Source organism: Arvicola amphibius, chromosome 7 (genome assembly GCF_903992535.2).
Source record: "Arvicola amphibius chromosome 7, mArvAmp1.2, whole genome shotgun sequence".
Lineage (NCBI taxonomy): Eukaryota > Metazoa > Chordata > Mammalia > Rodentia > Cricetidae > Arvicola > Arvicola amphibius.
In genome coordinates, this window is record NC_052053.1 from 50,299,921 (window position 1) to 50,321,319 (window position 21,399).

The 21,399-nt window shown below is 51.6% G+C and overlaps 1 protein-coding gene and 1 pseudogene across 16 annotated transcripts in view; both read right to left on the reverse strand.

Annotated features, from left to right (window-relative positions):
- The window catches only part of Dnm1 (dynamin 1), a 51,328-nt gene extending 39,669 nt beyond the window's left edge, over window positions 1-11,659 (reverse strand). For all 16 annotated transcript variants that reach the window (XR_005286259.1, XR_005286258.1, XM_038337561.1 and 13 more), the window contains exon 1: window positions 11,369-11,659. Coding sequence is in view for 14 of the 16 variants with exons in the window: in XM_038337561.1 (XP_038193489.1) it covers window positions 11,369-11,529 (161 nt within the window). In the remaining 2 variants the exon portion in view is untranslated. The remainder of the gene's footprint in view (window positions 1-11,368) is intronic.
- A 1,733-nt stretch (window positions 11,660-13,392) lies between these two features.
- On the reverse strand, window positions 13,393-13,541 carry LOC119820168 (annotated as a pseudogene).
- Window positions 13,542-21,399: the final 7,858 nt, after the last annotated feature.

Below are 21,399 nucleotides of genomic sequence, written 5' to 3' on the forward strand. Positions count from 1 at the left end.
CCATCCACCGTTCATCCCCGGAAGAGACCCAGGAGCCTAAGAGAGGACCAGATACTCAGTCTCAGCCCAGACCCGACTCAGGCTCCTGTTTCCTGCACCCCAGGGGCAAAGAGTCAGGAAGAACAGATGGGCCTAGAAGCCTCAGGTTCAAGCCCCCCTCCTGGGGCCCTCTCCTCTGCCACCTCTAGAAAAGGCGAGGCTGCTGGAAATCAGTGGTCTGGGGAAGGAAGGGGAAACTTGGCATGCATTAATCCTTTCCGGGTACCAGACAAATGTGTTTCCTTCTCGCCATGCTAATCTGCAGGAGGACAGGGCTGGTACTTCCCATCCTCCACCGTACACTAGGCCCAGTCCAAAGCTCAGTACTCCTGAGGTGCTCAATGCATTCTAAGAGAATCCCCGAGGCCGGGCGGTGGTGGCGCACGCCTTTAATTCCAGCACTTGGGAGGCAGAGGCAGGCGGATCTCTGTGAGTTCGAGACCAGCCTGGTCTACAAGAGCTAGTTCCAGGAGAATCCCTGAGTCACCAAACAAGACTCTCACAGAGTCTCATTTTCTTTTCTTTTTTTTTTTTTTTTTTTTCGAGACAGGGTTTCCCTGTAGTTTCTAGAGCCTGTCCTGGAACTAGCTCTTGTAGACCAGGCTGGCCTCGAACTCAGAGATCCACCTGCCTCTGCCTCCCGAGTGCTGGGATTAAAGGCGTGCGCCACCACCGCCCGGCCAGAGTCTCATTTTCTATATAAAGCAACTGAGGCTCAGAGAGGGGATGTGACTCACTCAGGGTCACACAGCAGACTGTATTTCACATGAGTTTTGCTATATTCATTTGGATTTTGTAGTAGTTTGGGTTTTATTGTTGTTTCTTTGTTTTTCAATGCCGGACTTCAAAATCAGATCTGTATATGTGCTAAGCAAGAACTCTATTATTGGGCTATACCCTCCAGCCCCAGGATTTGCACTCAAACCCAAGTGTCTGTTGGACCCCAGAGGCTGGAAACATCTGCATCCCTCTGTGCCATTCCCTAAGCCCAAGGAGCCAGACTTAGCTTTTTATATAATTGAATCGACTCTGATTTGTACCAGGCCCTGTGCTGGGCCGTGAGGATGAGAGATGAGTCACCAGCTCCCCACCCCAAGTGCTCAAGCGCAGCGGAGGCAAGTAAACAGATTGTGCATTGCGCCTGCAGTAGGACAGAGATGGCCAGGCAGGCCAGGGAGAGCAGGAGTCCCTGCCTAGGGCACTTCCTGCCTCATCTCCAGCCTTCACTCAGTGATGCCTGGGGGGAGGTCACCCGTCTGTATGGGGGTCCCCAGGATTGTGGAGGTCGCACATTTGTTTTTGCAGTGGCTTTGGTGGGTGTAGGAACCTCCAGTCCACCCTCTTCCTCACCAGTTGCTTGCCAAGAAAAACCATGGCAACAACAGTTGCTGTGGTAACTACAGGAGGGTTGGAAAGGGTAGGACTCCCCACAGAGAGCCCTCCCCACTCAGAGATGTGGACCTTCCCTAGAGTTATTCCTGAGAGGCCTCTCCGTGAGCGGATGTGCCCACACAGCCCTGAACGCCTGAGGGTGGAAGGCTCTGGAGATCCACGTAGACCGGGAATCCCAAGGCCCTCCTGATGGCTGCTTAGTCTGACCCAAATCACTGCCACCTCAGAGCGGAAGCCTATAAGCCACGGAGGTCAAGATCAAGCTCTCAGAGGGCCAGGCTCCCTATGTGAAGCCCACTCAGTCTGTGTTAGAATCCACAGGCAATGGTGGCACACACCTTTAATCCCAGCATGTGGGAGGCAGAGGCAGGTGGGTCTCTGATTTTGAGGCCAGCCTGGTCTACACAGAGAAACCCTGCCTTGAAAAATAGTGTGTGAGCCAGGCGGTGGTGGTGCACACCTTTAATCCCAGCACTCGGGAAGCAGAGGCAGGCAGATCTCTGTGAGTTCGAGGCCAGCCTGCTCTACAAGAGTTAGTTTCCAGGACTGGCTCCAAAGCTACAGAGAAACCTTGTCTCAAAAAACCAAAAGAAAAAAAAAGAAAAATAGTGTGTGTGTGTGTGTGTGTAATGCTGGTTCTTCAATGCGCTGGATTCTGATCTCCACAGATCAACCAGACCCTGTGTGGCTGTCATGTTCTTTCACCGTAGTCTGCTATTTTAGTGGCTAAGAGACAGTGCCAGGCAGAAGCCCTGGGTTCAAATCCCACCCCTGCTTTCCCCTTGGACTCACTCCTTCACTCCAAATCTGTAAGGTGCTCAGCTGTGGTGGAATGTCACACTGTTGCTAAAGGGTTTGTGGGGCCTCTCCCCAAAAAGACTGAGCCCTCAGGGGCTGGAGAGACGGCTCAGCGGTTAAGAGCATTGCTTGCTCTTCCAAAGGTCCTGAGTTCAATTCCTAGCAACCACATGGTGGCTCACAACCATCTATAATGAGGTCTGGTGCTCTCTTCTGGCCTTCAGGCATACACACAGAAAGAATATTGTATACATATAAATAAATGAATAAATGAATAAATAAATAAATAAATATTTTAAAAAAAAGACTGAGCCCATGCCCAGAATGTGGAGACCACGGGGGCTACCAAGAATGGTCCTTCATTTTTAGCCTCCTCTAGGAGGACCCCCAAATTCCAGCAAGAATTCTGTCTCACCTCCTCTGGGTACCAAATCCTGACCATGACACCACAAAAGATAAGATGAAAACGGGAAAAGAGAACACTCTGGTCACCCGTCACTGTCCTGAAGATGGGACCGAAGCCCAGAAAGGGCAAGGGTGTGTGAAGATCCACAGTAATGGAGAGTGGCTGAAAGAGAACAGCACCCAGATGCCTCACATCTGGACAGACAGCAAGCAGGACTAGTGGGTCCACATGTGCAGACACAGAACTTGACACATAGCAGGTGCTCCAGGGACACTAGAAGGATCATCTCTTTCCGCTGCTGGAAACATTGTCTCTACAGCTCTCTGCAAAGGGTCAGGGCTAGCATCTTTGACTTGACCTCCCCATCAGAGCCACCACCCTTGCACCTTGCACCTAGGGACAACAGAGCAGGTGTTTCAGGAAAGCATGCGGGCCCGTAGCCCCAGAGGCCAGTGTGGAGCCCAGCATGGGAGGGCACCTGGTGGCCTGCCAGCCCTCCCACTCATTTCGAGCAGATGGTGATTTCACAGGGAGCCCTTGCCTTGCCATCTGCAGAGACACCTTCAAACCTGAAGCACAGAAGGGACCAAACAGACGCCTCTCAAGACCTCCAGCACCACCTACTTCCTAACTAAATTGGCAGTGTCATCTCCTCCCCGGAGAGTCTAGAAACACCACACCAATGAGCCAAAGTGACTCCCTTACTCCTGCTCCAGAATCTGAGGCTTGGGGTTAGAGTGCCCTGACTTCCAGACCCTGCTTGGGTGCAAATGACGACAAGAAGTAGCGTGTCTGGTCTGACGGGTGACAGCTCTGTCCTGTTTCTTGGGCTCCAAGAGCAGGCAGGTTTGGCTTGGGGGCTGCAGACGAGTGGCCATTCCTCTTGTGTTTGTCTCCCCACGGGTGCAATGGGTGGTCCTGGGGTTTACTGCAGTTAAGGGGTGGACAAGCCACGGCTCTTATGACTCATGATCAGCTGGGGAGAGGTGGAAGGTGGGTTTCCAGTCGGTGGCTTGGGAGAGCAAGGGGGGTTTCAAGGACAAATGCAGCTCCTGAAAGTGGCAGGCAGGGCTGGTCATTCTCCGAGGTGGCCTTTGAAGCGCTGACCCGGAGTGATGGACAGAGATTTTTGTCGGCCAAGAAACACACTGGGGTAGGTGAGGCTGCCACAGGCAACAAGACCTTCTCTGTTCCCAGGACGCCCAGGAGACCCGAGGCAGCCCACACCCTGCAGTGTGTAAATATCGAGCTCATGTTTGGACATTCGGGGCAGTCTAACTGTAGACTCCCTTCATGTGTTAATGGTCCCCCAGAAGGGACTGAGTGGGACCTGCCTCCATCCATACCCCAGTGCCCAGGATTAGTGGGCAAAGGGCGGACACTCAGATGCCCTATTGAGAAAACTGAGGTTGGACAAGGAGCTTTCCCAGTTCCCACTTACAGCTCATTGGACAACAGGGGACACCAAATCTCCAAAAGAAGGTTGCTGCCCAAGGTCATGGTGCAAGTTGGTGATGGGGTGGTGCCCCACAGAGCAATGTCCGTCCTTCCCAGCTCCCCTCCATTCCTTTCCTTTTTTCTTTCCATCCATGCTTCCTCCTTTTCTCTCTCCCTCTCCTTTTCCTCGCTCCCTCCCTCCGTTCCTTCCCTCTTGCATTAATTTTTAACACTAGGATGCTATGTTTTTGTTGTTGTTGTCCTGGCTTTTCAAGACAGGATTTCTCTTTGTATAGCTCTGGCTGTCCTAGAACTCACTTTGTAGACCAGGCTGGCCTCGAACTCAGAGATCTGCCTGCCTCTGCCTCCCGAGTGCTGGGATTAAAGGCGTGTGCCACCACCACCCCAATGGAAGTTATGTTTTCAAAATGGAAACAATTTCCTTTTTTTCCACCTAATTTAAAAAATTAAAATTTTGGACTGGAGAGATGGCTCAGTGGTTAAGTGCACTGGCTGGTTTTCCAGAGGACTTGAGTTCAGTTCCCAGCACTCACATGGCAGCTCACAACTTTCTGTAACTCCAGTTCCAGGGTACCCAACACCGTCATGCAGGCAAAACATCAATGCACATGAATTTTAAAAAAATAGATTTTAGAGAGGCATGGTGACACACGCCTTCAATCCCAGCACTCTGGGAGGCAGAGGCAGGTGAATCTCTGTGTATTTAAGATCAGCCTGGTCTACATCATGAATTCCAGGATAACCAGGGCTGTGCAAAGTCCTGTCCCTGGTTGAAAAAAGGAAAGAAAGAATAAGTGAAAGAAAGAAAGAGAGGAAGAAAGAAAGAATTTCCATTTGAAAAAATTCAAGAGATATACAAACTGTTTTACAAAGTAAAATGTAACTGTTGTCCCAGCCCCTGGGGACAGCCACTGTAAGCATTGCTAGCACCAGGGGCTGTTGTCTCAGCCCCTGGGGACAGCCACTGTAAGCATTGCTAGCACCAGTGGCTGTTGTCCCAGCCCCTGGGGACGGCCACTGTAAGCACTGCTAGCACCAGTGGCTGTTGTCCCAGCCCCTGGGGACGGCCACTGTAAGCATTGCTAGCACCAGTGGCTGTTGTCCCAGCCCCTGGGGACGGCCACTGTAAGCATTGCTAGCACCAGGGGCTGTTGTCCCAGCCCCTGGGGACGGCCACTGTAAGCACTGCTAGCACCAGGCCAGACTCTGCTGGAGCCTTGAAAATCTGCAGCGTTCTGATTTCATTCTAGGGTGATAGGAATGTTCTAAAATTAGTTTATGATGATGGTTGCAGAACTCTGTAAATACACTAAAAATCACTAAATTGTGCACTTAGAATGGGTGGGGTTTATAGTGCATACATCACACAGCAGGAAGGCTGTTTAGGGCTCCGTCATCTGGACCAGGTGCTCTTATGGCTGACTGAGGTGGCTGTGATCAGTTTCCCTATCTCATGGGGGAAGGGAAATTGAGGCTCAGAGGGTGGAAGTCACATGACCCTCAGCTGGACTACCACTCAGGCTCCTACAAGACACCTGGTACGGATACCTCTGAGTTGGTATTTCCTGTCACAGCAGCATGGGGAGAAAGCTCCAGCTTCACCCCTCCCCCTCGGAAGTGTGTCCTACTCAGAGCCTCAGTTTCCCCATTGGCGGAATGGGACTCCGTACATGGAGATGTTCCTGGCTCTTGAGATGATGCCCTGAGAGCCTGGCTGTGGAAGACCTAACTGAGGGTGCCCACTGGAGGTGCTCAAAAGCTGGCCCTCGTCTGGCTGTATACCCTGCAGAAACCCAGGGAGGCTTCCCTCCCCCGCTCTGAGCGCTGGCCTCCTGGCTCTAAGACCAGGTGCACAGGAGCCCAGGTGGTAAAATAGCCAGGCTCTAGATAGATGCTGTAACCACTTCTGCCGGGAGCATCCACCTTCTTTCTTCAGTGCTTTCAAGGGAATCAGAGACCCACCCCACACAAGGAACAGGGCCAGCCCAAGGAGCTAGGGTGGCAGGGAAGAGAGGGGGCTGGCTGGCTGGTAAGACCTGGAGGTCGGAGCCAGTGAGGGAGACGGGGGCAGAAGAGCAGAGCAGACAAGCCACATTAGAGACCTCAACCATTTCCTCCATGAGTTGCCAGCTAGGCAGGGGACCCGTGGGGACTGGCTGAAGTGATGAGGCCACCAGGGCTCAACTGGGGTCTGGGGCTCAGTTTTGACGGGACAGGGTCCAAAGAAGGCTTCAGCTAGAGGAGGTCAGGAGGAGGGAGCATTACAGAGCTCCCTGCTGGTGGCCAAAGCAGACTCAGTGTAGCAAGAGGTCACTGCTCTGATGACTGGTTTTGTGGGGCTTGGGGATCGAACTCTGGATGTGTTGACTGGAGAGTTTGGGCCTGAGGCCTCTGTCCAGGGTACTGGGCATCTACCACTTAGGGATCTGCCTTAAGGACCTTCTAAGCCTAACCGGCCATTCTTTGTTGCCTGTAGGAATTTCAAGTCCCTCGAATGCTCTTCTATAAACCTTCCTTGGTTTATGGAAGATTTCTGTCTGAGAAGACATAAGAATCACAGAGATACCCAGAGGGAGAAGGACAGAGACAGGCTGTGCAAATGGGCGGGGTGTGAAGTGTGGGCAGGCACATGGGAATGTCTGGCCTAGAAGCAGACCCGTCGGTTCCTCTCTATCTTTGATCCAATTGCTGAGTGACTTCAGGCAAGAGCTCCACCTTCTCTGAGACATTCTGAAAGCCTGGGATGACAGTCCACTTTTCCTACCACTGGTCATTGATTTCACAAAGACAATAAGCAGTACTGTCCTTAGGTGTGGGAAACAGGAGCTCCGACCCCAGGCGTCACTGTGCCTATGGAGAAAGGTCTCCAGGGTCCTGGAGAAATAGCCCTCATTTTTAGGGGTTGTCAAGAAAGCAGTCCTTTTTGGAGCCATAGATAATATGACAGTTAGGGTGTTTACGTGTGACAGTTGCAGGGGCTGGGGGCTTTGTGGTGCAGGATGGGATGGAAAGGGATGGGGCAGCCTGAGAGAGGCCACCTGTCTCCATGCAGGCTAGATTTGCCAAGGGCAGAATGTACTGCCTTTAGCAGCCTCGCCCTGATTTATAATAGCAATCCCAGACACATGGCACGTGGGCCCTGGTTCTGCTCCTGCCCACGCCTGACAGCACCGTGCCCACACCTGGCTTCCCGCACCAGTGTCCTACCTGGACGCTCACTATCCGACCAGCCAGGGTTCCCACCTTCTGACCCCAATCAAGCCGGGAGAAACTCTGCTCTCCAGGCGCCGGGATCAAATGCCTTCTGCCGGGGTCACCTTTCATCCTTAGTTCCTCTGGGCCACTGGGATGGCAAGGATGGGGGAAGGTGTCCCTTGGCTGAAACCAGCCCCAGCTGTGAGTTCCAGTGTGGCTCAGAGTGCTCTGTGTGTGCCAGGGGTGTGCTCTGGGGAGACCCTGGGGGTGGGGCGGGGGACAGGAAGGTCCTCCCCACACCTAGAATAGCTTATTCTTTCTCCAGCTTTTCAGTCTGTTTAGTTTCACTCTGGGTAAGCCCAGGCCTTGTCTGTTCTCTCTGCCCACCCCAGGCCAGGGACCCCTTTCCTCAGATGGCTGTCATGTGAGGGGGAAACTTTCTCACTGTTCTTCCACCCTCGGGCTGGGGGCATACAATTCTACCCCGGAGGAATGCTGGGAGAGGGGACATGGAGGTGGTCCCACATTGGAGCATCTGTTCAGGAAATACTAGACAGTCATGGGGGTCACAGACACTCCTCCACAGCCACCCCTGAACGATCTCATCTTTCTCACGGGTTTAAATCCCATGTCTGCACTGACAGCTTCCAAATTTATACTTCCCATGTGCCCTCTCCCCAGCTCCCCAACACCTCCAGGAGATGTCTGGGGCATCTCTGGCTCAAAGCACTCAAGACTGAATCCTCGTTGCCTTGAACCTATCACTGCCACCCCAGTATCCCCTGAGGTTGGTCCTCCCAGACTCTCCCGACGGTACTAGTGTCAAAGTTACCCTTAAATCCCCTTATGGCCCCTCCCACTCCTGCTCCTGTCTATCAACCAGTGGGACCTGGCCCCAGACAGATCTGAGCCCACATTCTTCGACATCCCTGTAGGAGCCTCCAAGTCCTCCCTCTTGCCTCCTCCCTGGCACACATCTGTCAGGATCATCTCAAGTCCACTTAGGAGCCTCCATGGATAACGAAAATAAACCAATCTCCTGACAGTGGCCTAAGGCCTCACAGATGCAGCATGCCTACGCCTATCGCGGCATCGTTCCTGCCTGGGCAAATGCCAGCCCTAGTGGTGCCTATTTGTGTTTCAAACGGATTCTCTCCTTCCTTTTGCATTTGCTGTTGCCGGGCCAGGAATCTTCCCCCAGCTTCTCACGCAGCTTGGCCCTGCTTGGTTCTCCTGGGTGCGACCTTCCTCTAAGACCTTCTGAGCCCTCCCTGTGGAAAGCAGCTCTTCTTCCTCTGGGACACCGGCCACATCCTTCAGCTGCCTCAGTTTCTCTGGCTCTAGCGTGACCACCGTGGACCCTCCGAGAGTGACTGCTAAGGACTGAATGAACTGGCCTCAGTCTCCCCCATCTGGAAACGGGAAGCGAAAGAAACAGCACAGACTCAAACAAGTCCTAGCAGGGTCCTGGACCGCTGCTAGGACTCAAACAAGTCCTAGCAGGGTCCTGGACCGCTGCTGGGTCGCCTCCATGGCAGAGCTGACACTGGGTGCTTCTGGGTGCCTGGGAACCTGGCTGGCCTGGATTAGCTTGCTTCCTCCAGGGAGTTCTCCACTTCCTCTCCATGGGGGTTGGTGCGCTGGAAGCCCCAGGAGAGAGAGCTGTTTCCATGCTCACGGGTCTGGGGACCCAGAGCTAGGTAGAGCGGTCGGGAACCCAGGAGGGCTCTTGTAGGGCTGGCTGGCCTCGATTTTGCGGCTCATGTTGCAACCCTGGCCTCTTCACTAGCTTTAGGGGTCGACACTGCCTCCCACTGGCTCTTCCGATCTGAGAGCAGTCCTCCTCTGCCGGACACCTGCATCTGGACACTCCTTCCCATCCTTCTGCCCGAGCCGAGCCCTGGCCAAGGGCACTGGGGTACAAAGGGCAGAGTTCAGACCTTGCCCTGAAGCTTAGCAGGTAAACAGCAGGCTGTGTATCTGTCATGGTCTGGGTTCTCCTTCTGCACTCCCAGAGGGCAGGAGCACCATGGATAGGTCCCTAGGCTAAAAGATTCTCAGAGTGTCTCAATGACTCTCTTCTAATGGGTTTAGTGAATGGCTTTTTACCCTATTAGGAGGTCAAGGTATGTTTCTAGGGACCCCTTCCTACAGACAGGGAAACCAGATGACTACATTCCAATGAGTCCCACAGACACTGTAGGGGCAAGGTGGAGTCTGGTAGGTATTACCCTTCCCGAATATGTGACCTTGAGTAAAGTCTAAGTCCAGTTGGTCCATCTATAGGGTGGACATCCATATGGGGTGTTTGCTTCACTGGAGCTATCTCAAGGCAGGGGAGAGCTCTGTGGAGTTCCCCAGTCTGCACCCCTGACCAGAGCACAGTCTAGCTCACAGCAGTCCAGCAAACACTCAGGGAGTGAGAGATGGGACCATGATATAGCACACTAAATGCTGGCCATCCTTGCATCCCACTGGCTCCAAGGGCTCCATAGTCCCCTACCGTTAACAGTCCTGACTGCTGGTCCCCTGGGAAGGGGGGCTCATCTATATGGTTTCCTGCCTTTATCTGCGGCTCTGGGGTCACATGATCCAGAGACAGCTGCTCCTCTCTGCTGACAAGACAGACACAGCCTCTTCTACTGTGCTATGCCCACATCCCACGAATACATAGAGCTACTCGGATCCTCTCCCTACCTCCAGGGCGGGATTGCGATGGGCTTCCGGGGGCATGTGAGGGGTCGTCCAGTCTGCCCATATCACACAGATGTTTGGTAAAGGCAAGTGACTCATCCAAGCTTTTCTAACAGAACCTGACTTAGACCCAGACGTCACCCCACAGAGCTCCTGTTCCTCTGGAAGGAGGAGCCCCTGCTTCCCTCTCTCTCATGCCAATCATCTTCTTAAAGATGAAGGTCATTGCAAGAAAGCAAAATTTTCTAGAAAGATGAGAGAGGGAGCCATGCAGGTGAGGGGTGAAGGTCAATGCTCCTGTCCCCTCCCTCTGTCTGGCAGTCCTCTCCCCATACTGCTCCTGAGCTCATAGAATGATCTACTCTTTCTAAGAACCGGAAATGCCATCTCTGCCTTCCCTTGCTCAAAGGGAGTCTGGGGGGGGGGGTCACGACCCTGCCTGTCCCCTAAGTTCAAGACCCTTTGTTTCTAAGGCTGCACCCCCACTCTGCCACCTGGCTTTCCCAGCGCCTTGTGGGATCAGAGGCCTGAGGAGGATTAGGCTCTGCAATGGCTCACCACCCTCCACCTCCCCGCCATCCTGCCTCCCGGACTTAGTCATCTCTGCCCTCTGCCGCCTTCTCTCTCCATCACAACCCTTCTACCAGGCCAGGGAAGGAGGACACTGACAGGCAGCCCCCACCCAGGGGGCGGTGAAGCCAAGGGCCGGCTGCTCCGCAAAGGCTCACAAGCCGCGTCCCCTCCCTCCCCCTTCCCTTCCTCGCCCCGCAGCCCGCGCCTCCCCCTCCGCCGCTCTGCGCACGGATGGCGGCGGGAGCCGCAGAGGTGTATGTGTGTGTATGTGTGTGTGTGTGTGTGTGTGTGTGTGTGAGAGAGAGAGAGAGAGAGAGAGAGAGAGAGAGAGAGAGAGAGAGAGAGAGAGAGAAAGAGAGAATGTGCGTGTGCGAAGGGGGAGGCTGTGCCTGGTCCCTGATGCCCACGGGGCTATGTCCTTTTCTAGGGACTGAGGGAGGGGGCTGTCCCCTGTCACGACCAGGAATTCCCACGGGGGCAGAGCCGGCTCCATGGAGCCTAGGATGGGAAGGGGGACACTGCCCTCCGGGTGCTGTCCGCCCCCAGCGAGGCGCTGAGTAATGCGGGGCCCCACGGTGCGGGTATTGGCGATCAAGGACAGCCCTTTGCCGGGGTCACCCTGCGGAGGATGGGGTGAAGGAGGGGGCGTGAGAGGGGGACTCCACCGATGTCCGTGGTCTGGCGGGGTCGCTGCGGACCCCAGGGCTCGTGTGGGGGGCGGGGGCGCTCAGTCCTCAGGAGCAGCTACCAGCCCGTAGGAGCCCAGGGCGGGGACCCAGGGCACCGGAGCGCGGGAGTCCGCGCTGCTCCTACCTGCCCACGAAATTCTCCAGCACCGAGCTCTTGCCGGCGCTCTGGCCGCCCACCACGGCGATCTGCGGCAGGTCGAGGTCCGCGTTCTGGCCGATGGCGGAGAAGGCGTCCTGTAGCCGATTGACCAGAGGGATGAGGTCTTCCATGCCGCGGTTGCCCATGACTGCAGCGGGCCCGGCGGGCTGCGATCCCGGCTGCCGCTCCTGCTCCGGCTCCTGGCCCCCGGCTTCGCGGCTGCTGCAGAATATCCCGACTGCGTGCGCCGCGGGTCCCCCGCCCCACGGGGATCGGAGCGGAGCGCTTCTCCAGACCGCCGCTAGATGGCGCACGGGGTCTCGCGGGCTGGTCACCATGCGCAGACGCCGCGCGGGGCACTATGGGTGTTGTAGTTTTCTCCTGCGGCTTTCGGGGCGGCTTACCTGTGTTTCTGGGGTACGGATGCTACACCGAAGATACTATTTCTGGCGACGAGAGAGGTGCTAACTCTAGAAGTTGGTTATTATATGGTGGCCATGATTACTTCATTCTAGGATTCATTTCCAGTAGAGAAACTGAGGCCTTAGAGGGAAGATCTGGCACCCTCAAGATTGTGATCAGCTGACAAAAATAAGCTCTAGTCCATTTAACCTTGGATGCTTTCTATTCTAGGTTCTGATACTAATTAATAATCTTCAGTATATTCCTTTCTATTTTGGGGCCTCAGTGTTTCTGTTTCTAGGAGAAAGAAAGGACCATTAATTCAACGAATTACGCAGAACCTATGATAAGCCAGGCCCCATCCTAAACTCACAGATACAACACACACACACACACACACACAAAACAAAACAAAACAAAAAAAACAAAAACAGCAAAACAGCTGTGATCTCCACGCTCAGAGGGGGGCACAGCCAGGACACAAATAGCCAGAGGCTGAAATGGGAAAAAACAGAAGTAGTCTGGGCTAGAAGGCGTGGAAGAACACAACAGAGAGTGAAACACCACGTTAACCACCGGAGTCAAAGGTTTTTTGAAGAAGTGACCTTTAGAAAAAGGGCCCAAATGATAAGAAGGAGCCACAGGTAGATAAGGGAAAAAGCTCCCTGGTAGGAGGAAGGCCTTCAGGGAGAGATGAAAGTTCTTGTCTTAAACTCTAAGGCTCTAAAAGGGTGGTAGCCAGGCCCAGGGCATGTGGAGACTGCCAGGTAGCGAGGATGCAAACCGAGGGCTCTTACAACTCTACTTGCCTGCCAGTGCCTTTCCCCCAGAGGGACCGCGAGACACTGTGCCCAGCTACCCCTTTTGCACCAAGAGGGACCTAAGTAGGACTTTCCACAAGGAAGCCAAGAAAGGTAGGGTCAGCAGGTCGCTTCCACATGCGGAGATTAATTTTTCACCCATGGTCAGGCACCATGCTAGTCCCGAGAGACAAAGCAGTGAGAAGAGTGGCCCTTACCTACACGTGACTTACAGTTGAGTGGGAAAAGGAGGGGCTATAGGAAACTAAGCCAATAACCGTGACTGTCAGATGGCGCTGAGCAGGGAGCGGGAATGGGGCAGGAATTGTGTCGTTAATGTCTACAGGGTGATCAGAGACTGTAATGTCAGGTGACTCCGGAACAGGGACTAAAAGAAGGTGGACAATGAGCCAAGTGAGAAGGGATTTTCAGGTAGGTGGAAAAGCCCCTGGGCCTTACCTACATATATGATCTGGATCCTTCCACATTTCTGGGTCCTAGTTATATAATCTGGAGAGTGGGCACAGTGACAGAACAGAATGCCTGGTGCTCACTGGTCCTCAGTAACCATGCCAACCGCGTCAGAAGTCCAGGTAGCTGAAGCACCAGTCCCAGCATCCTCCTCCAGAGCAACCATCCTTAGCCAACCTGTTAAAGACCAGAGAGGGCAGGGATATGTGCCAAGATGACCAGCACCATCAATTTAGGCTGGATGACAGTCTGAAAATGTCTGTTTGGACCATTGCAACTGGGATTTTGTTATTTTTTTTTTTTCCTGAGTCTTCCTTTCTTCTCTTTTTTAAAGGGGAAAGTGTGAATGTAGTCTTCACCACCACAAATTATGCAATTAATGTTTCCCATATTTGGGAAGATCATGGGATCAGTACAGAGTGGATGAACCTCAGCCTGTGAAAGACTCCTTCTTGATCTTGGCATCTTTCCTGCTAGGTAAGTAGGATAACTTTTTTCTTAAACACAAAAGTGAAACTTACTATGAAAAGACGCTCCGGAAGTGTTTGAAAGCCTCAGGCTGTCTTTCCACCTATGGATCAACACCACAGCCGAGAGTTTATCTGCAGCGTATCTTTTTTGTTTTGTTTTGTTTTTTGAGACAGGGCTTCTTTCTGTAACAGTCTTGGCTGTCCTGGAACTCTCTCGGTGGACCAGGCTGGCCTTGAACTCACAGAGTTCAGCCTGCCTCTGCCTCCCTAGTACTAGGATTAAAGGTGTGCACCACCACCGCCCAGCTGTGGCATGTCTTTTATCTTTACAAAACAGGATCATGCTAAACGTCCTGCAATAATTGGTTCCTGAGCCACTAGGACCTGGTGGGGTGTTGGTTAGAAATGCAGAACTCCAGGCCTCACCCAGGACGTTCCCTGTCACTACTTGATTGTAACCGAGGCCTGCAGGAAGCTGCTGTGCAAAGGAGTGGGAGTGTGGAGGGTGATGCTCCGCATAAAGGAAGTTCCATGCAAGTGTGAATTCAGAAAGTAAACACGCCCTGACACTTACTCTGCCCTCTTGCAGAAAGTGAACACTCCCTGACACGCATTCTGCCCTAGTGCAGAAAGTGAGCACTCCATGACACGCACTCTGCCCTCATGCAGAAAGTGAACATGCCCTGATACACACTCTGCCCTCATGCAGAAAGTGAACACGCCCTGACACGCAGTCTGCCCTCGTGCAGAAAGTGAACACGCCCTGACACGCAGTCTGCCCTCGTGCAGAAAGTGAACACGCCCTGACACGCAGTCTGCCCTCGTGAAGAAAGTGAACACGCCCTGACACGCAGTCTGCCCTCGTGCAGAAAGTGAACACGCCCTGACACGCAGTCTGCCCTCGTGCAGAAAGTGAACACTCCCTAACACAAACTCTGCCCTCGTGCTCTCTGTACGGTTTTGAAGAGGGCTGCTGCAGAGAGGCCCCAGGCTCAAAGAAGCTGGGCACTCTGAGGGACAATACATCCATCCAATCAGAGCCCTCAAAGAAGCTGGGCACGCTGAGGGACAATGCATCCATCCAATCAGAGCCCTCAAAGAAGCTGGGCACTCTGAGGGACAATACATCCATCCAATCAGAGCCCTCAGAAACACCAAATGTTTTGGCCCTCTGCTCTGAATTTTGGGAAGGGAGGATGCTTTGCTGAGTTCCTGAAGTTGGACTTCCGTGGAGCTCAGTTATTAAACTCTCCATAAGTGGTTCCTTCCAGGCGGTGACCATACTCGGTGACTCCTCTGGCAGCGTCTCAGAACTTTTAGTAGCTTGCTGCGTTAGATTAGAGAAATGAGGTGCAGAGATACCACTGAGGAATGAGTCCAAGGTCACAAGGCCTAGCAGAGTTGGGGGCTGGAGAGAAGGCTCAGCAGTTAAGAGCACTGGCTGCTCTTCCAGAGGTCCTGAGTTCAATTCCCAGCAACCACATGGTGGCTCACGACCATCTGTAATGAGATCTGGTGCCCTCTTCTGGTGTGCACACATGCAGACAGAACACTGTATACATAATAAATTAATTAATTAAAAAAGAAATGACAGATTCAAGCTGTCAGTAGAGGGGCGTGGCCCGCAGCATTGTCTGCATTGGAAGTCTGTGAAGTGTGTGTGCGTGCATGTGCGTGTGTGTGGTGTGTGTGTGTGTGTGTACACAGAGGCTAGAGGAGAAACTCAAATGGTGTCCTCATCTGCCATCACCTTGTTTTTTGAGACAGGCTCATCAAACCGGTAGTAACTGACCACCTTGCCCCATCGTCCTTCTCTGCATTGGAGTTGCAAGCATGAACCTCCATGACTGACTCTTCCAATTTCCATCTTTAGGCTTATAAGGCAAGCACTTTAAAAACTGAGCTATGTATTTGTGCACATAAAACCATACAGCAGCCTCCTGTTATGTGTGCACAGCAGATACTGAAAAAAAAATTAGTTGAGGGCCAGAGAGATGTCTCAGCACGTGAAGGGCTTTCCATCAAGCCTGCCTATCTGAGTTTGGTAGAGAAGGAGAGCTGGCTCCCTCAGGCTGTCCTCTGATCTTGACACCAACTCGTGGACACACACACATACATAAAGAAATTACAATGAAGGAAACCACACTAGTTGATTGGAGTGTTTGATTTGATCTTTAGATAAAAGCCCCTAGAGCAAGCCCTTGTATTTAGCCATTCAATTTTCTCTGGGCTTGGCATTTTGGATCTATCATTCATTGTGTTTTCTTCAACATCAGTGTCTCTTTGGTGGCAGAACTCATGCAAGACACAGGTCTATGAAAGGGTTAATAAGACACAGGGCTCATCCTATTGCAGCAGGGATTCACAGGGGAGAACTAGACGTGCCCAGCAGATCGGGCACATGGAGCAAGAGCACTGTGGTACTCTGAATATGCAAGGCCCCCAAATGCTCATATATTTGAATGCTTGGTCAGTAGGGAGTAGTGATACTTGACAGGATTAGGAGGTATGTCCTTGTCAGAGTAGGTGTGGCCTTCTTGAAGGAAGTGTATCACTAGGAGTGGGCTTTGGGTTTCAAGTACTCAAGCCCAGCCTAGTGTCTTTTTCTTCCTGCTGCCTCTGATCCAGGTGTAGAACTCTGAGCTCCTTCCCCAGCACCATGTCTGATTGTATACCACTATGCTTCCTACCATAACAGCAATGGACTAAAACCCTGAATCTGTAAGCCAGCCCCAATTAAATATTTTTCTTTTATAAAAGTTGCCAGGTTGTGCCAGAAATGGTGACTCACGCCTTTAATCCCAGCACTCAGGAGGCAGAGGTAGGCGGATCTCAGTGAGTTTCAAGGCCAGCTTTATCTACAAAGTGAGATCCAGGACAGCTAAGAATGTCAAACAGAGAAACTCTGTCTTAAAAAACCAATAAAAGAGTTGCCATGGTCATGGTATCTCTTCACAGCAAGAGAAACCCTAAGACAGACACCCAGGGCAGGAGCACTGCAGGGGAAGCCCCTGAGCCAGGCTGAGGCATGCACAGTGCCCTCCTCATCAAGGCTGGTAGGCTGGGGACAAAGGCATTCTCAGAGTTTGGGTGAGTTGCTGGTCTAGGTGTCTGCATTTGCCATGTCCCATGCCATGGAGCGCACTCCCCACGAGCCTGGGAGAGGGCCTGACTTACTGCTGGTTCTGCCCTGCTGACGCATGAAGCCAATCGTCTGGTGTTCGTGTCCCTTCTCTATAGACTGCTTTGTGGCTGATGACTTGGAGCAGCCACTTCACCTCTGTGAGCTTCAGCTCTAACTTTTTGTAAAAGGGGATGGATAATAAAATCTCTGGGTTTCAGGATCCGGAATTGATGAAGCAAATTTGGGTAGAGAATCAATGAAACAACAATTAGCATAGCTGTAAGCAATACCCCCCCCCCACACACACACTGCACCTCTAAAGGGATCCTTGTGTCTTAGGAAGATATAAGAAGGTGTGGCTAGATGTAATGACAAGGTATGTGGAAGCGGGAGGCTGTCACCCACAAGTCAGTTCTGTCCAGCAGAAATGACCAAATTAAGGCCCCTCATCAGAAGGATGCTTGCTCCAGAAGGTAGGGATGGACTCAAGGCTGAGCACATCCAGTTTGCCCCCACCGATGTCCTCTCTCTCTCACCGTGTGTATTTATAGGAAGGGGCACAGGTGGGCAGCAACCATTGGCAAGGCCACGTGAGAAACACACGGTCTCACATTCACTCTGCCTCCTGCAGAAGTGTGGAGCTTCTGCTGAGCATGGCCGGTTCCCAGGAATCCTGAGCAGGGCTGGAGAGTGGCAGGCCCACCTTGCTGTCTGTGTCAGTGTGCCCTGCTGGATGCCTGGTTGGGATCTCCTCTGTAGGGGGATGGGTGTGGATGTCAATCAAGGAACAGCTGCTCTGTGGACCATCAACCCCAGGGATGGGGGGGTTCTTGAATTCATGTACTGGAGTCATCCATTTGTCCATTCATTCATCCATTTCATTGATTTTTCACCAGATAAGTGTGATGAGCAGGAGTGAGCAGGATCAAGGATATGGGGACAATTCAGCAGCTTCTTTTGCCATCTGGAGGCGCATGACATCACTGGGGATAGAAATAGCATGAGCTGAGGCGGTAGCAGGGTTACAAACGAAGATGCCATATGGGGTCGATGACCACACAGAAAACAGTGACGGAAGCCACTATAAACGTTGCATAGGTGCTGGCGTGGGAACCTGCAAGACTAAGGCACTGCAAGGCTTCAGCAACAAGACACCGTTGTTATTATTGTTAGCATCACCACCATCAGCACTGAGAAAGGGTCTCTTGTAGCCCAGGCTGGCCTCAAACTCTGAGGATAACTGAGTTCTGATCTGTCTCCCTTCACTTCCCAAGTGATGGGGTTACATGCATGTGCCACAGTACCTGGTTTTCTGCAGTGCTGGAATCGAATCCAGGGCTTTGGGGGCATCCTAGACAAGCATCCTACTAGTTGAATTATGTCCTTAGTCCATCATCATTATCATCAATATCAACCACCACAACCACAATAAACAAGGTCTGTTTGTGTAGCCCTGCCTGACCTAGAACTCACTAGATCAGTGGTTCTCCACCTGCGGGTTGAGACCACGTTTCAGGTCAAGTGACCCCTTCACAGGGGTCTCATATCAGATATCTTGTACATCAGATATTTACATTATGATTTATAACAGTAGCAAAATTACAGTTATGAAGTAGCAAAGAAATGATTTTATGGTGGGGGGTCGCCACAACACAAAGAACTGTATTAAAGAGTTGCACCATCAGGAAGATTGAGAGCCGCTGCTCTATATAAACCAATCTGGCTCTGAATTTACATCAGTCCTTGGTCTTCTGCCTCCTGAGTGCTAGGATTACAGGCATGAGACTGCCTGGTTTGACCTCAGTGTTATCCTGAAGAACTCAGGATAAGCCTGGAGAGATGGCTTAGCTGTTAAAGTACCTCGTCTTGCTAGAGGATCCAGGTTCGATCCCCAGCACCCACACAGCATATCACAATTGTGCATAACTGCAGTTCCAGGGGATCCAACACCTTCTTATGGCTTCTCATGGCACAAGGCACGCATGTGGTGCACAGACATACATAGAATAAATCTAAAAGTTTTTAAAACTTAGAGTAAAAATAACAGCTTTTCTCCAAGTAAAGCAAATTTGATACAATATCAGCCAAGCTTCTGGTTGGATTTTAGAGGTAGCGAGAGGTTTAACAAAATTCTATATTCCATTTGAAAAAATACAGGATCTAGAATTGGCGAGTTGTATTTAGTTCCTGATTTCATAGTACATTGGACATAACCAGAAGGAGCCAGTGTTGACATAGATCCACTGAGTATGGGAATTCCATGATAAAAAGACTTTTCAAAACTCAGTTACAAGGGCCCGGGGTCCCTCATTGGGCAATAACACTTGCTGCAACAGTGGGCGACCTGAGTCCGGTCCACAGAACCCACGGAGAGATGGAGAGAGAGAGCTGACTCTACACTATGATACACATACCCTGCATATAATACATACACACATAGCCGGGCGGTGGTGGCGCACGCCTTTAATCCCAGCACTCGGGAGGCAGAGGCAGGCGGATCTCTGTGAATTCGAGGCCAGCCTGGTCTACAAGAGCTAGTTCCAGGACAGGCTCTAAAAAAGATGCAGAGAAACCCTGTCTCGAAAAACCAAAAAAAAAAAAAAATACATTACACACATATATACACAAAACACACTAGTAATAAAAGTCAAAGTTAAGTGACAAGAAAGAAATTTCAACAGTTTTTTTTTTTCAGCTTCCACGGGGAAGGCCTTTTCTTTCGAAATACATATATCCACACACACACACATATCCATATCCATCCATACATACATATACATACATGTACACATGTGTACATACACATATATTTTGGGAAGGGGAATTCTGTCTGAGGTTGAGCAAAGATAATTAGCCCCCAAGAGTAGACCCAAAGCCCTCCAACCCATGGCCCCAGCTGGTCTTCAAGGCTTGAGATCACACGCATTAAAGTAGAAAAAAAAGGAAAGGAAAAGAAAGCCTTTCTTCTCATGATCAAAGTCATCCAAAACAACCAATGCAAACTAGGGCGGGAGGGGGGCGGGGAGAGTGAAATCGCCTCTAGCCCACTACACACTGTTATTCCCTGCCCCACAAAGCTCAGTTCATAATGGATATGGAGTTTTGAGAACCTGCTGGGTTCACACCATGTCATATTGTAAATATGTAACAACATTTGAAAATAATTTCTGATGGCTGTGTGCTTCCTATTGAAGAGGCAGACACTACGGCTTATTTAGCTTTTCCCTCCCAAGTTGACTGTTTTCCAGGCTGCTGTTATACATAACGTTTCCAGGGACAAACCTGTTGGCTTTTAAAGTTTTTTTCTGATCATTTTCCTGGGCTACATTCCTACAAGGGGGTTAGTTGGGCAAAGGGCAAAGGGTGCTTAGAGCTTTGATAAACGCTTGGCAGGTGTGGGCCTGAAAGATGCGCCTGCGCACTCAGCTCGCGCTGGCTTCCCATCTTCGCCAGCACCAGCATTATTTTTAGTGTTTTCACTTTAGCAACTAGCTAAGCTCGCCGTGTGCCGGCGTCAGTGCTAAGCATTATGTAATGTCATCTTCACATACACCTACAGGAGGGGACACTTATTTGGTAGATCAAGAAACCAGCGGAGAGGGCTTCTTCAGTCCCCCAGGGTCGCGAAACCAGAAGGAAAAAAGCAAAAACAAAAACAAACAACAACAACAAAACCCTGACTCCTTCATTACCTGCGCCTGGGTTCCCACCAGGCTGAAGCATTTGTTTGTTTGTTTGTTTGTTTGTTTGTTTGCCACAGGGTCTCGCTAGTCCAGGCTGGCTTTGGATTCGCGATTATACCGCCTCTGTCCCTCTGGCAAGAAGCTCATAGGCTGGGGCCAGTATGCCCGACCAAACCAGAGTGCGTTTTCTTTTACTTTAAAATAATGATGTTATTTTGAGCCAAGATCTTACTATGCAGTCCTAGCTAGCCTGGAGCTAGCGATCTTCCAGCTTCTGCCTCCCATGTGCTGTGCTGGGTTTACGGGCATTTTCCGACCTATGGACTTAACTCCTGTCACTTGCTCCCTTCCTAAATATCCCTGTCCCTCAAGGATAAAGCCCACCCTTTCAGCTCGCCGTTTTCAGCCCCACCATCCAGGCTTCCTAAACATGCATCTCCCAGCCGCGGCTATCCTAGCGCCAGGTTGAGCACTTGGCGCAATTAACCCCAACTACTGCTCAACAGGTCCAGGTGAAGTGAGAAGACCTAGCACCTGTGCCAGTGGCACGAAGACCAGTCCAGATCCCTGCGGACAGAACAGTCACCTGACTGCAGCGATCGTGATTTGGTGTCTGATGTACCTAGCGCCACCGTGTGGCCAGTCCTCAAGGTGTGCACTGGTGCAAAGTGTGGGAAAAACCCTGGGTGGGTTGGGGGGGACGGGGACAGACAAGGAAAATGGCATTGCCGAAACTATTTGGGATGAGAGAGTCCTCGGTATCGGGATCGTTCTAGGGGTAGGATGAGAAAGTCATTAAACAAAATTATAACTGGGCCAATACTGATTGTAGAAGCAGGCGGATCTCTGTGAGTTCGAGACCAGTCTGGTCTACAAAGTGAGTTCCAGGCCAGCCACAGCTACAAAATGAAACAGAAAGGAAAATCAGGAGCTGGAGAGCTTGTGCAGTGGTTAAGAACATTTGTTGCTCTTCCAGAGGACCCAGGTTCGGTTTCCAGCACCCATTTGATAGCTCACAACCACCAATAAACTCCACTTCCTAGAGGATCAGATGTCCTCTTTAGAC